Source organism: Centroberyx affinis, unplaced genomic scaffold, assembly GCF_046629955.1.
Source record: "Centroberyx affinis isolate AG114_WGS23_722 - 3 ecotype Tasmania unplaced genomic scaffold, CSIRO-AGI_Caff_v1 ptg002153l_1, whole genome shotgun sequence".
NCBI classification, from domain to species: domain Eukaryota; kingdom Metazoa; phylum Chordata; class Actinopteri; order Beryciformes; family Berycidae; genus Centroberyx; species Centroberyx affinis.
The window spans coordinates 171,431-187,770 of record NW_027280469.1 but is presented as its reverse complement, the minus strand read 5'-3'; the positions used below and the strand labels follow the sequence as shown (position 1 = coordinate 187,770).

General features: G+C 42.0%; 1 protein-coding gene across 1 annotated transcript; it reads right to left on the bottom strand.

Annotated features, from left to right (window-relative positions):
• Positions 1-241: 241 nt before the first annotated feature.
• On the bottom strand, positions 242-15,310 carry alpl (alkaline phosphatase, biomineralization associated). Its single transcript, XM_071531989.1, has 12 exons — positions 15,167-15,310; positions 12,031-12,196; positions 11,077-11,196; positions 9,689-9,804; positions 8,762-8,936; positions 7,348-7,523; positions 7,042-7,182; positions 6,800-6,869; positions 6,523-6,657; positions 3,384-3,575; positions 3,104-3,223; positions 242-1,340 (listed from the first exon to the last, which is right to left on the bottom strand). The coding sequence occupies exons 2-12, from the start codon at positions 12,149-12,151 to the stop codon at positions 1,069-1,071; spliced, it is 1,638 nt and encodes a 545-aa protein (XP_071388090.1). The 5' UTR covers positions 12,152-12,196; positions 15,167-15,310; the 3' UTR covers positions 242-1,068.
• Between the last annotated feature and the right edge of the window lie 1,030 nt (positions 15,311-16,340).

The window sequence follows — 16,340 nt, the reverse complement described above, 5'->3', positions numbered from 1 at the left end:
CAGAGACTTTACTATGTTATCTCTCTACAGTGATGTTAACACTTAAGCCATGTTTTATCAAAAATAATAATACTCTGATGAAGTATTATTTGTAACGTAAAAATGTGATCTTGATAAGCATGCTGGATCTGCAAAGATATTTTACTCCAATATAAACTATTGCAACAATGTGAAAGGAGCCAAACGCAATTTTAGGGAAGCTGAAACCTCAGTCTCAACTGCAATTACATTGATTACCACATTATCAGAAAACCAACACAATTTCCTTTATTGGTTAAGAGATTTCACAACTTCTGCTTTTGGACACAATCATAGTAAGAGGGCATTTCAGTGCATTCTGGGAGTATGCACATACTGTAGGACAACAAATGCATGCCATCATTTATTTATGTTTTTTTTTTTTTTTACTTTTTTACATTCAATCGCCTCTGTCTTCAGCATAAAATTTGTTCTTCAAATGAAACCTTTTTCTGAACACACCGTGATTACATGAGGGATCTGATGAAAGCTGATGAGGTAGATTCTGTTAACTGGACATTTAAAATATGAAAAAAGGGTCAAACATTGTCAAACATTTGCAAAGCCAATCGATCTATTCAAGCCTAGATGATTTACATTACATGACACAACAGGTTTTCAACTGGCCTGTTAAAAGAGTTTAAAAAAAACCTTATTCCAAAGAACAAACCACAGTTATGATCTCTGAATTTGTGGTTATTTTATCTATACAACACCAATTCAAATTGACTTTAAATGTAGCAGGGGTGCATTATTTCGCAGTAACAGTTTTACAAATTCCAACAGGTTTATCTACTGACATCCTCCCACTTTTCTCTGTTAATACTCCAAACATGAAAGTTAAAGTGCCCCGACAGTGGTCCCATGTTCAAAATTGTGTAGAGTAAAATTAGAAGAAAAACAAAAAAAAAACACAACAACACAAAAGTAAAAATCCTAAAATGTGTAACTAGTTGAAGGGGTGTGAGGGGGGTATTTAAGAGGATGAAGTGGGTAGGGAGGGAGGGAGAGAGGGAGAGAGGGAGCAGGCGGGTTTGGGTTGGGAGAAGGTCAGCACAGAAGTCGGGTGGCTGTGAGAAGAGCTGCCAGGCCGGGGAGAGTCGGGCTCAAACGGGCCGTCCCACCGGCGGAGATAGGCCTACAGTGTTCTCTGTTCTGGCCGATGCAGGCGGCGTACGCCATTACGTGGGGGATGTAGTTCTGCTCGTGGACGCCGTGCAGCAGGTGAGCCATGGGACCTTTGGAGAACACAGCAACGTCCTCCCCGCCATGAGTCTCCATGCGCAGAGGAACCGCTGACTGGGCCTGGTAGTTGTTTTCCTCTGAAAGGGAGCGACACAGAACAAGTTTTTGAAGATGCTCACTGCTACTTTGTGTTTGATTTCACCTCCCTGAGGCTTTCAAGGAAAAATCCCACCTTCAGATACTCTAACACCGTTATATATCATCAATCTGTGACAGAGGTGGGGACTCGAGTCACATGACTTGGACTCGAGTCACAGTTTTAATTGCTTGAGACTTGACTTTGACTTGTACTTTGATGACTTGAAAAGGGTTCTACATTCTTGACAAATGATCTTGTGTTTGTCTAAATTACTTTGAATTCGACTGAATTTATTGAAGTTAAATCTGATTATAGAAATCAAACTCATGATGCTCTTACCAAGTTTTTATCCTATTAAAACCATATTGCATTGAAAAGTCCTAGATATTTAGTTTTCTTTAAGATATTAAATTGATACTGGACTCTTGATTTGTTCTGACTTGCCTTGGTGTTCTCCATTTAGACTTGAGACTTGACATAAATGACATGGACTTGACTTGGACTTGACTTGGTAATCTACATTTAGACATGGGACTTGACTTGAGACTTGTGCTTCAAGACTTGAGACATCAGCAAAATTGACTTGGTCACACCTCTGATTTGTGATGAATCAGTGTGTTACGGAAGTGTGATGTTTTGTTTTTTGTGTGCCCACTTTCCCTCAACTTGCCTCAACTAATTTTACTTCAGTTAGCAGTTTCCCACATTTCCAAGAAAGCCTTCCAATGAACCCCACAGAATGTGCCTGAACTTGTTGCATCCGGTGGTTGGTGATAGCGATAGCAATAGTAAGAGCAAGAGAGTGATTTTTTCCAGTTGAGAAAAAGGGCGAGTCTCATGCACACATCTCATCAGGGTCTATTGAGGCAACTTGGAGGTGGAGAAATTGGTATCGCTTCCTCTTCTACAACAGATTTCTCCCTGAGTGATTGTTGAATGACGGTGCAAAATGGTGAGTCTAAAAAGAAGCAATTGTTCTGTTATTCGGAGCTGCTGACACCAAAACCTGACGTTTACTGCTGATGTTTTAAGCCCCTTTCACACATGAAAATAGCCAGCTTGAAGCCGGCTTATTGGCGGCTTTGAGTTCTGTGTGAAAAGGTCAGAGCAGCATTTTTCAGACCACCAATAACCACCTTCTGACCAAACTGGTTCAAAGCTGGCTTTGAACCAGCTTTGAGTATTTTAAAAAGCCAGCTTTCTTATGAATTACATGGTATGCATTGTTATGACGTGTTTTGTTATATCTTGAAGACAACCAATCAGAAACTACCATGCGCCATCACATATGCTGTTGAACAGCTGAGCTGAGCGTGAGATTCAACCGCTCTGGCAGCTCGGTTTAATCTCCAAACCAAATGTCAGGAACTAGCCCGTGACCTTGCATACCGCTGACGTTGAAGACTCCTTTCTATGTGTTTTCTTCTTCTTTTACATGTTTTTTAGAAGACTGGTCTGCATTACTAGTAGCTGTATGTATAGCTTCCATAGATTTAGCAAAAAATATTAAAAACATAAAGGAAACATCTTAGTCAGTGCCATCTTTAACAGCTGATCAGTGTAAACAAATGCTTGTGCGTATCTTGCGTTGCTTAGCGACAAAAGCCGTAGTGATTTGTGTGTCAAAGGGTAGAAGCTGGCAAACTGATCGCTTGCTAAAGGCAGTATGAATGGGTTTGGAAATGGCAATGCCGAATTTCCCAATAACGTCTTTTTGCTGGCTTCTCTGTCTGTAAAGAGACTTTAGATAGTAGAACTTACGGTAGTCAACAGTAGAGACATTCTCCCTTGCTCCGTTAACCATTTTGAAACCTGGTCCGTTCCCGTATAAGATGGCGGTGAAGGGCTTCTGGTCAACATCACTTATCATGGGGGCCAGACCTGCGGAGGGAAGGAGACAAAGGATCAGGCCTTGTCATCAAAATCATACAGGTTGAAAATTCAATTTACAGCACTAAAAGCCATATATACTACCGCAAAAACACGGCATACATACAGTACATACATCATTACATCATTACATCATGATCACGACACATACCAAAAATCGTGTTTCCTCTGGGTGTGTAGCCTCCGAAGTTGAAGACGTGTGAATGGTCGGCGGTAACGACAGTCAGGGTGTCGTGGGTGCTGGTCATGAGATCGGCCCGTCCGATGGCCCGGTCCATCTCCACCGCCTCGTGCAGCGCCTGCTTGGCCTTGCCCTCATGGTGCCCATGATCAATACGCCCGCCTGCCAGAGGGGGAAACAGGTCCGGTTAGCTCTCATCCTCTCTTTCGGGTGAGAACAGACACACTATGCGATTCACACTATGCAATCTTTACGACATGCAGGTATTTGCCGGTACCTCCACGGCAATTAACTGTAACCCTGTTTCTTTTGACAGAGACGGAAAAGTACACATGGTTATCAACACCAAACGTCCTGTATCTACTATATCTATTGGTGTGCTGATGTTTTTGACTGATACTGGCCATTCACAGATAATTCAGTACTTGTTCCAATGACAATGCATTGATAAGACCAGAACAGTAAAGGAGATTTCGGCATAAAGACTTACTGCACTTGCCTGATATCAGACAGAATTGTCAACTCGTTACACTCCATTTCCATCTTCAGTCTGACATTGCCTCCACTCTAACCAATTTCCATGGGGGAGGAGGATTCAATTTTCCCTAACCAATCACTAGAGACCAACGTATCCGCCTGAATCTAACGTCATTTTAAGTCGACACTGATGCGTAGCCATGACAACACCAGAGATGGTTCAGAAAGTATAGAGCATCTTTGACAACATGGGGCGTAGTAAAAACAAAGTGCGACAACTTTTAATCGATTTAGAACAGCCTCAATAGCAGCGTCTATCTTATCTATAGCGGTCGCCATTGTTGTTATTACTCCTCCTTGGTTCCAGCGCACAGCTTGACAACGCTTGACAACAGCTGGACAATGCCGTTAGTCCCGCCCGTGGCGCTGATTGGCTAATCGTTAGTCCCCCCCGGCGCTCATTGGACCAATCATTTTTCAACCGAGAGAAACTGTTTCATGTCAGGATGCCAGACCAGAATCAGTCAACTCGGTGGAGTGGGCGGATTCAAAGGTCTGGACCCAGGCAATTACTGCACTCTAGACCTTTCAACTTCAAACTAAATTCAAGAATATAAAGTATAGTTGGGTTTTGGAATACTGTTCCATAATTTTATCTAGATAAAGGTTATAAAGATGTTGAGTACAACCAATACCACAAAATTAAATCATTATTGCTGGATATAAAATATTTTTTAATTACTTCTCCAATTATCAGTCTAGACCTAGAACCTACAGCACTTAATGACCTACAGCTACCAATCCTCCAACCTATCACACTTGGATATCACACTTGTTGAGACGCATCTTTACTGTGATAATTTACTGAGCCTGGTCAGGAAATCCTTTCTACCACAGCATGGTCACCTCAGCACCACGGACTTAAGGTGCTAAAGTCAAGTCGGTGAATCAGGGTGAGACATTTCTGTGAAGGCATCATCGCAGAACGCAAAACACCCAAGAATTTGCATGTTGGAATTTTTTCGCCCACATAAAATACTCACACACCTGTGCCCTAAATGCAAATTCATATAAAAGATTTACAAATATACAAGCCAACATCTGAATGAATGGATTAGAAGCTGCAGACTTTTGATATGATATTTGCTCGGCCCTGCGGCGATTGCGTGACCAATCAGAAGAGCCGTTTTAAAGCAGCTTTTTCCCTGTTTGTTCCTGCAGATCTAAAAACATCTGGCTTTCATCACACAAACAAGTTATCCTCCGCATGGTTCCCATGAAGGAATGTTTCATCATAATGTATCACCTTCAAGTCATTATCATAAGATATTCATATTGGATTTGGTTGTTTTGCACTTTCTATTCCATTTATTCAAATATTGACTTGTAAATTTGTAAATCCTTTCAGAGAATTCAAATTTAGGACACAGGGGTGTGAATATTTTCTGTAAGTGTAAATTCCAATTTGCAAGTTCTCAGGTGTTTTGCTAGAATTATACCTTCATACACTTCACTTCTCTAAACCTGGGTACTACCAGACTTTGTCACGGTGTGGTAAAAATTATTTTCTACAAATCATGTTCATGTCATGTCTGTATCCATGCCTGTGTTCATGTCATGTTTGTGAATTAGACACTGCTGAACAGTGTCACCTGATGTCACCCGACGGGAGAAGGTACCTTTGGGTTCTTCATCAATTAGTTTGAATGGAGTGTGGCAATACAGTGATGTATGGTAATATATATATATAGATAGATAGAGATATCGATAAATGTTTAAAATGTTCTTTTACATTCTGGCCTTTTATAAAAAATCATATTGTTGTATAAGTGGTGCTTCTATGTGTGTATGAAATATGCTATAAGATATAAAAATATATTAGATTCACTGGAGCACATAGACAGTTTGGCCTTTTACTGAAGGTGCAAAGACTAAGTCTAACGTTTCGATGCTACTACATCTTCATCAGAGTCATCAGTTGCTTGACTGTGATGAAGATGCAGTAGCATCAAAACAGTCTTTGTACCTTCAATAAAAGGCCAAACTGTCTGTGTACTCCAGTGAATCTTTCTTTATTTTTGCTGCTATGTTCTGCTCCTGAGAGGCACCGGACTGCCTGTTTTCTTCCAAAGAGGCTGACGCGAATGCTATAAGCTATGTTTCCTAACAGTCCAGTTGCTAATGTTATCTAGCAACTCAAGTAGCCTCACATCACTGTATTCTCTGTAGAGGAGTTTAAGGCAGCTGATCAACTAGGGAGCCAGAGAGCTGAGCTCACATTCAAATAAAACATTATTATTATGAGTATTACTAAAATTAATAATTCATTAGGCTTATCAGCGATGTACAGAGCACCAGGGAGTTTAGAGGACAGGCTCGGCTACAGAACAGCCTGGAGTGTGGGTGGCAGGTCAGCAGTGTCTTGCTCAAGGACACTTCAGCAGATGCTTGTCGACTTGGGACTTGACCCCAGGTCCTCTGGCTGAAGGGCGATCTCTCTAACCATCGGCCACCCTGCTGCCCCTACCCACACAACATAACCCACAAGGTTATGTTGTGTGTCGGGCTCTACGCGTTAAAAACACCGACAGAACAAAACATCACTGCCCAATCTGACCATGTGGCAACTTGCCTTCCACCAGCAGGTAAAATCCATTGGGGTTCTTCCTCAGGATCTTGATGGCCACCTCCACCATCTCTGTCAGCGAAGGATCGGTCTCACTGTTCCTCTCCAAGTCATATGGCAGATCCCCAGGTTCAAAGAGACCTGAGAGAGCAGGTAGCATGGTTCAAAGAGAAACGGAGGGTATTAAAACCAGGAATAACCCTTCAGCAGATGAAATATACATATGGCACTTCATTTACACTTCAATGAGATATTCATAATGGCGCTGAAAGTGGAAACTCACCCAATAAGTAATCCACGTTGTTAGGATTCAGCGATAAGAGCTCCTTCTTGTTCCATACATAATGGCCTTTCTGTTCAGTTAAAAAAAAGGACACAAAAGTACAGCACATGCATTGTGACTGATAAAAACACTGCAGTCACTTTGAACTCCTGAATATGTAAATGTAATTGGGAAGATAAAAGAGGGAGCAGGAAGACGAGGAGGGAGAAGAGCAAAGAGAAGGAAGAGGGGGAGAAACTCACTTTATCCTTCATTTTGTCGACCCACTCCTGCACCAGGTTTCTTCCATCCTTCCGGGTGCCGCTGTGCTTCGCCACACCAGGGTATTCTACGTCCGACGTGTTTTTGGGGAACATATACTTCCTCCCTCCACCCATAATCACCTGAACATCCGCAGAACAGAGAAAAAAAACAACTTTAAAACTCTTAGTCATAACTGTTTCAGGACCAAATTAAGTGTTGGTGTGTGGCAGAGCGACAATTCAAACTGGGCTGAAAAACACAATTGTACACAGCTTGTAAGCATAATTATCATTATTGTGACTCACATCGATGTTGGGGATGTTTTCAAACAGTTGTCTGGCGATGTCCTTGCAGCCCGCCTGCAGCGCTTCAGGTGGCATCTCATTATCGGAGAACCATTCTCGGTCCACACAGTGAGCGTAGGCAGCGCTGGGGGTGGCATGGTTCACACGGGTTGTTGTCACTATTCCTACTGACTTGCCTACAGTGGACAAAAACACAGGCAAATGTCTGAGTAATGATTTTAAAAGTAAATAGGAAATATCTTGGAAAGAAAAGGAAAGGGGAGTAATTATGTTTTAACAGCGTCCCCCAATCAAACAGAGTTACTTTGTGTGTCACTGGCGGAACAAAATAGTTTTCTTCTAACATTTCTCTTCTGGAGCAAAGAATAAAACCGGCCTGATGAAAGTACATTATCAATTTCTATGTGCTTTGTGCAGGGTTCAGCGCAGGAGGTCAACAGCTGCCCGCTATGTCCCGAGAGGAATGATTGGATTTCTTATTATCTCAGACCTCTGACCCCACCCCCCACCCCCCCACCCACTCCCTTCCCCACCCACAGCAGATCCATCATATTCATTCCCTTTCAACTCTGCCTTCGTCTCGTCGATGCTGCCTTCATTGTTTCCTCCTCAAAATGCTGCCTTATGCAACCTGTTCCTAAGCCGATTGCATAACGCCGTAACATATCCTTGGAGGATAATAGCACATTCTTGAAGAAAATTGTACATCTCTGGAGAACCAAATAGATGTAGATGGGTATTGTTCATTGAGTGTTTCAGTCACCTAGCAATAGCCTTTGTCTCGCCTCACATCCAGGCTTTTGATTGAAACAGCTACTTCATGAAAGCTGGCCTTGTGTGATCTCGTGTAGCTAAATAGATGTGGCATGGAAGTAACAATACCACAGTTGGGGATTTGATTTCTACTGAGGCGACCCATACTAAAAATGTATTATTGGTATGTGAAATGAAAGAAATAATCTTTTTGTATCAGGGATACAAACACATCAGCGGTCAAAAAGGTGATAAAAACCATAGCTAGTGGCGGTCTGAGAGAAACTTTTGAAAAATTTGTGCTTAAAAGCCTATTTCTGGTCCTTTTTAATGAGAATATATCAAAACTAGCTCATTAGGTCAAGTTAATGTCACTACAAAATCATTCTAAGGGTAACTTTTGTTCAAAGGATGAGCAGTTAAAAAACAAAGGGCAGAGGCGGATGAAAAAATCTGCATTAAGTGCAACACTTTAATGAACACTTCAAACTCGTTGCTTCAAATATTCCCACTTAACATGAATACGGCATAAACTACAGCCGCGAGTGGGTAAAACGGATGATAACACTTGTAAAGAACCGCACAATGACAAGTTTGCATCCCTGTGGAGTAAAAAGCATCCATCAAACGGCTTGTGTTGCGTTATTTAACGTCACTCTACCTGCATCCTTGGCCCATCTGAGGATGGAGGTGACCTCGTTGCCCTCGGTGGTGTTGCACTGGGATCGGACGGCAGCTGCAGACACGCCCACCGTGCCCTCGTTGGCCTTCACCCCGCAGAGGTATGCTGTGGCCGTGCCAGCGCTGTCTGCCACCTGTGCGTTGGTGTTATATGTCTGCAGAGATAAATAAAGGCCAGTGACGTGTCAGCGGCATTCAAAATGGCGGTTACTCAATCTGATATGCTTGTGACGGGGCTTTTGTGTGACAATGTGATGTAATTGTTGAGATATGATAGTGTACTATTGCTGAAACGCTTAGACGATGAATCGGATAGTCGATCGACAGAAAATTAATCGTTTCAGTCACTTATCAAGTAAAAAACCAAACATTTGCTGGTTACAGCTTCACAAATGCTAAGATTTGGTGCTTTTCTCTGTTTCATATGAGTATAAAATTAATACTTGGGGTTTTTTTGGCTGCTGCTTTGTCTAAGTAAGCAATTTTAAGAATCATTTTGGGCTCGGGTAACGGGTATGTTTTGACATCATAAAAACATTGATAATGAAAATAATCATAAGTTGCAGCCCTGTAGCGTACTCACTGGAGTTGTGCTATTGCTACAATACCGATATGTCAAAATGTGTTATGCTGTGTCAAGTGATTGTTATGTACCACAGTTGCACAAAACAGCAATCACGATCACTACAAGCTACAAGATGTTTTGTGTGCCTGAGGTATAAATAAGCAAACTACACCATGATGTCTGTCTGGCTTTTTTATCAAATCTGTAACATAATACACTCCCAGTACGTCAGATACTGTGAATGACCTTGTTTACGGTCACAGGCCCGGTCAGGAAGCCATTAATGGCCACAGCCAGATCAATACAGTGTGTTTTGCTGCATGATATAATACCAAGTCAGACCTTGGATAAAGCTACAAAGGGGAACTTGTCCATCTCCAGCAGGCTCTCCTCCCCACTCTGTCCGCTCAGCTGTCCCTTCAGTATTCGTGCGGCCGTCACCGTGGGAATGCCCATACCTAAACAACAAAAGCAGGCCGTCTGTTATGATCCATGCGTTTTCCCCCAGGCGCAGACAGTCTGCCCCGTCTCATACATTAACACTTTTTTGTGCGCTCCATTTGTGACATTGTGCTGCTGCATGGCTGTTTCTGCTTTTCTTTTGCACTTCAGCATGGGACGACTGCTGTATGTGCTAATGTGTTGTGACCTTCCCATACTGACTGACAGTATGGGAAGGTCTCTTCTCTAATGTCCAGTTCACAAACCACAATGTAATCTTTAACTTGCATGGGCCAGACCTGGGTCAACAGTATTTTTTATGGTTTGGGTTTCTTTTAGGCTGCTGCTGCAGTAGGTTATGTGGAGGTTGGCTCATGAGTGCCTGGAAATATGGACAATAAAAGGAAAGTATGAAAGCCAATTTGTTATACTTCTGTGTGCTTGTCAACTTGACATCTACTGTTAGGATATAGCAAACCCCGGTACTCCAAGCAGGAAAATAACGATAATGATAAGAATTATTTTCTACAAGTAAGTTCTGACCCAGGTTTGGCATGATCACATATATGGAAAACTGCCATGCATTATTGAAGCTGAACACAAACACTGAGAGCAAGAAGTCCAGTGGGGATATAGTTTATTGTGCGACTGAGCCACACAAATTTAACAGAATCCTGTGATTTTCCCCCTATAAACGCATTAGGAAATGGTAGGAAAACATCTGTAACGAAAACAATTATTCCCTGCAGTTACTTACTTACCAAAGTCAAAAACAGATGCTTTTTTAAAAGGGTGTAAGGTGCTGTTTGTTATTCTCTAACTACAATAACATGATGTTGTGCACATAGCACAAGCAGAGGGCAGAGGCCCGATGGAGGATAAAGTTTATTGTGTGACCAATGAGCAACCCAGCACAAACAGAAGCCCAGTGATCTGGTGGCAGCACAGTTGTTTTGTTTTCGACTATTCATTCACCTCCCGTATTTGAAACATTTGAAACATCTCATCCATCCTCCGCTGGATTACGTGGATCCAGTATAATCTAGTTACAGTTTAAATGACATTCCTGGCTTACAGAATGGTCCATACTTAATCTTGTCCATCAAAAATGGCAAAAGGGCAAAGAGTGGTCAAGGCTCTGTATTGACGATGCGGGTCTTTGGTGACGAGGTTAGTGAAAATCAAGATTACAACCTCAAAGTGGATTCGTGCAGTGGCAGCGGTAATTTCATCATTTCATGTCACAAATATCAGGACTGAAAAACTGGCTGAGTTATATCACTTCTTACCGTCTCCAAGGAAGAGGATGATGTTCTTTGCTTTGTTCTTGTTGAGATTTTGAAGTGCCAGAGCGCTCTTCAGGGTCCGCTGGGCCCACACATTCCAAAACTTGGGATCTTTCTCTTGCTCTGTGTATCACAATAGAGAAATCTGGTTAGCTTCGAAGTAAGCAGTAAGTAGTTAAAGTAGTCAACAGATGCAAGTTTGCCTGTAAAAATCTGTAAAATGTATTGAATTTGAATCGGAGGAATTCTTCGGAAGGTAAAATAAATGAATGTTTTACTTGCAGGTTATGTGTTGGCTCTGACGCAGCTGTTAATTTACAGCCAACACATGCACAACACCTTTATGTTAAAAACAGTTTTCCATAATCAGTGTGGCAATCATCACAGAAAAGCTTTACCAGTGGTGTCAGTGGGCTTGGAGGATATGTATGAGCTGTATGCATTTCAACTCGCTGTTAAATGTGTTGAACCATTGTAACTGACACACTTCTTATTTTCAAAATCATTTGCACACACACCATTCCGCACATATTTATCATGATGGAGCCTAATCTTCTTATGGAGAGACAAATACTTTCAAACACTAGTAATAATCTATCTTTTCAACCTTTGTTCAGTTTCACCTCTGGTTGCAAAACTCACAAGTTGTTACAAGACAAATACGGATCTATCTCCTACAAAGGAAGCTGATAATATTTTTCATTATGTATTTAAAGAACAAATTCTTGTCATTTTCACTGGCGCCACCCAACAGATAACAGTGCTAAGAATATCCACAAAACAGGACAAAACTGTTATAAAACAGGACATCCATTTAGATAAATTAAACTTCCTTTAAGGAGTTCAAAACAATCTCCAACAACCCAGAAAGTCCTGGACAGCTCTTGACGGATCACAGACAGCTTGACAGTTGTTGTGTTTTTGTTGCGGCGTCTGACTAACAGGAACGTAACTTACCGGGGAATTGTGGCTTCCCCGAGCTTCCCAAGATCAGACAGGAGCAAACGATGAGCAGGGCCGTCACCTTCATGTTGTCGTCTCTCTGCGGCTGACGTGTTCCTCTAGACAGCCATAACATGCCACTTTGAACAGCTGAAGGAGCCTGTCTGCTGCCGTCTCACAGCTGGGAAAGAAAAGGGGACACAGCGGTAATCAAGTCTGTGTCATCTCATCACACTGACTCTGACATACCTATATAACCTTTATTTACTTGAGGATGATTCGACTGAGCGCACTTGTTCTTTCTTGGCAACAACACCCTTCTTCTTGCTCATACAGCTGCAAATATTCACACTTTGTGACTGGCCAGTTGAGCCTCAACCTTGCCCTGTTGACAAATGGTCAAATTAGTTGCTTGCTCAATGGGACCTCAGCAGTTAGTTGTTGAGGAAAGGGGAAATAATTATTGTTCTCTCTCCTCATCTAGGTTTTCCAAAGGAACAGGTAAGAAAAGGGCCGTGTAGGGGGGCAAACACAATACCAACAGGAAAAGTATGAGAGGAATAAAGGCAACAGTCAGGTTTTATGTATTCAAACCCATGAAGGAAAGATATTTCTTTCCGCTGAACCGTTTGTCTCACTTATCAAAAGTAGATTCTTCTGCACGTCACCAGGCATTGCAGCAGAAACAAAAGGGAGGCTTGGTGAAGTTGAGCTGGAGACCTTGCTGTGAATGTAAGTAGTCACAACAGGGGCCCTTATGGGTCCTGCCCAGCCAGGCTTTCATCTATAATTATCCACACCCTCCTGCTCTCTTCCCTGTGCTTATAGTCAAGGTCGCTTTAATGGGATTGAGCGCCATAGCACTGAGAGGTTTAATGGCCATAACAAAGCCGATTAACACCAAATGATTGACTGGACACCTCCACCCACAAGGAGAAAAAAAAAGGGCCTCAAGAATACTAAAACTTTTAGCAATTCTGACTAAGACTCATATTGTGATTCTTTTTGTTGTACATTCAGCTTGTGGTACATTGGGATACATGTGAACACGTCAAAATAATTCCTTATTCACTGAATGACAAAAGTAAAAAGGTGGGGAAATAAGGTGCAACGGCAAGGATTTGTTCAGTTTGAACACAGTTCAAGGTTTTCCCCGATGTGCAACTTGATTTGTGGGCCAGGGATTCTGCAAAACACCAGAGCAGCTTGTTCAGGAGGACATCTGGGAAACCACTGCCTCTAAGAAAAATTGCAGCATCTTGCAATTTGGAAATTGCAGTAAATAATGTGAGATTACTCTCATTTTTGTTAATTGTGTTGCCCTTGTGAATCTGAAAGTAAGTAAATATAAACAGAAGCGCAATTACATATTCAAAATCAGGCCTAGGACTGCTGACATTTAAATGCACCAAAGCTTTACACTCCACTTTCTCTCTGCTGATTAAAAAGTGAAATCCAAAGAGCTTGCAATTATCACCTTGTCAACGCCTCTGAAAGATTACTCAGCCTGGCAACTGTGCCAGATATCCTCTGGTTTGGTAAGAAACAGGCAAGTCTGAACCAGCATTCCTACACCAACCAGGCACAAGTAAAAAAAAAAAAAAAGAGGCAGAATATTAATCCAGCAAGCTGACGAGCCAGAAGCAAAGCGTTTTTACCATTCCTCAGATGCAGTGGGCCAGTGATAGTTAGCGGTCTCAGAAGCGCCCCGGCCCGCCCAGAGGCAGCGCCCCGGCCAGCCTGCAGGTGAAGAAGCAGAGCAGAGCCACCACAGCCAGCAGCAGCATGCCGGACAGGATGGTGGTCACTATCACATGCGTTCCCTCTTCACCCATGGCGTCGCACTGTGAAGCCCGGCTCGAGTCAGACAGGGAGAATTCTCCAACGCCACACAGCCTCGCCCCTCGGCTCTGAGTCTGCAGCAGGTGTCTGCCGCCTTACTTCACACACAGGCACTTAACTGCGTCCCAGTGGCATGTACTAGCTGCTCAAACACATGGATTAGGTGTTTATCATGCGAGGCAGTGCAGGGCTCACTTTGAGAGGCTCCTGTATATAAGAAGAAGGCTGATCTCCAAACAGATTTGGCTAAAACTCTTTATTTCCCACTGCTTCATTTCCACAAAAGGAAAAAGCTGATGAGCACTGTCCGTGATTTTCAGACAGCCAAGAATGTGTTCTCTCTCTCCTAATGGAAGCAATGACTTTTTATTATTCACTGTAATTGGTAAGGACAGTCGTTCCTGCTGCCAATTCTAAATAGGCAGCTTGGTTTGCTTCTCACACTAAGCTGGCTGATCCACCAGTTACATGCACACAGAATAGTTCACATAAAAACTGCTTTCAAGCCTGCTGTGACATCTGCCTCATTTCAGTGTTTTCCAACCTGTTCAAAGATCTCTTTTGTCACTCAGTTTGGTTACATCTTACTAAAATAACAAAAAAAGGTCAGAAAACTGGTTATACCACTAGTTTTCAACCCATGTCAACAATGAAACAGGATATAAACAGCAGTACTCTCCAGCTTTGCTCCAGAGTATGGACTCATGCACTGCAGAGTCACTTCTTCCTTATAGATCCCATGGCTTGTGGTGTAAAGCAGAGGTTCCCACACCTTTTTCATGCCAAGGACCCCCCCCAAATAGATCCGCATTAGTCCACCGAGACCCATCCCATAAGATTTTGTCCTTAAAAACCCCATCTGAGTGTGTTGTAAGATATGACTTGGTGCAAAATTGCAATTTAACTTCCTATTGGCCTACATTAGGGGCAACATCAGAGGAACCTACAAACACTCATCCTTACACAATTTCTCATTTTGCTAACATATAGTGAGTGAAATAAGAATTAAATTAAACTATATTACAGAGGACACCCTGGAGCTAAGTGTTGCTGGAAAGTTGCTGTCTGTTAAAATCAGTCGAAATGGACTAGGATGAAGATGAAAAATGAAAAAAAGAGCTGATCTTGGCACAACAGTTGACTGAAAAGACTGAAAAAAAAAAAAAGACTTCAGAGCAAGAACAGAAGAGATGCTGAGAGGAAGATGAATCCACATTGCACTGCAACCTGTTTCATGACAGCATTTCACCCTCTCCCCAAAAACAGCAACCTGTATTTTGTGGGAAAAGTTTAAGGTAGTTTTACTTACAGCAAGTGAGGCTGTGGTATCAATCTGCATCAATACGTGCCGTCCGTTCACACGCAGAGCTTCACTAATGTGTGTCCTTGCCGCTGCTTTGCCAGTCCTTTTTATAAGGCCACTGTTGTCTGCTGTGGCTCCGGGGGGCTGAGAACAGCGGTCTGTATCCCAGGGTGGCGAGAAAAAAAAAAAACCCTTAGAAATAACGATGCCATGCCGCTATTAGCCTATGGGAATAGATGAATCGTGAGCTCCGCCTGTCTGTCGATCGATGCATTGCTTCAATTGGGTGAGTGAAGGATAGAGAACCATAACTAACTTAACAAAATAAATAAATACACAAATCCGGGCTCTGTCCTTCACTCACTTGGGCTATTTTAAGTAAACATAAAATTGTCTTTAATTAAAAAAAAACAATATGATAGGCCTATAATAAAATGATATGAGTGCAAATGAAACAACCTGGCAGCAGTGACTATAGAGTGACCAATACGTTTTTGGTAATGTAGTTGTAATGTAGAATTTGTTATTAGTTAGAATATTACTTCTATCATTGCCTTAATTAGGTTACATTTTCTTCCTGATTATGTTTCATAAAAGACAACATAATTAGGAAGAAAATGTAACCTAATCACAGTGATTAGCTATAATTAGGCTAACTGTCTGTCATGGAGTCTGAAGCTTTTTTTTTTTTTTTTTTAATATAGCCTACTTGCTGTTTAATGTGGTGTCCTTTGGATGTCACTGTAAGACCAACAGCCTGATCCACCGAAGTCAGCTCCTGCCCCTCATAGCTGTGAACTGGTGGGAGCAGAAGTAGCCTACAGTATCTCAGGTAAAATATTTAGAATCTTAATTGACTACAAAAGCTCTATAGGCCTAATCTAGATCTGATTTTCTTTGATTGGTTGATTCTGATAATTCACTGACTCCTCTTCCTATTTTGCACATTCACCAACCAACCCTAACAACGACTCTCTGTGTTTAGTCGTGTTTAAAGTGACCTTTTCACAGTTTTAGCATTGTTTTACCTCCCGTAGACCATACTGTATTATTTTCTGTGGTAGCCTATAATTTCTGACTTGTAGTTGCACGTTATTGTAAGTTTGGCTGTGATACTTGTTGGCTAAAGTATCCTTCTAAAATTTCTTACAGGATTGCTGAATGTATTTTTTTTTTTTTC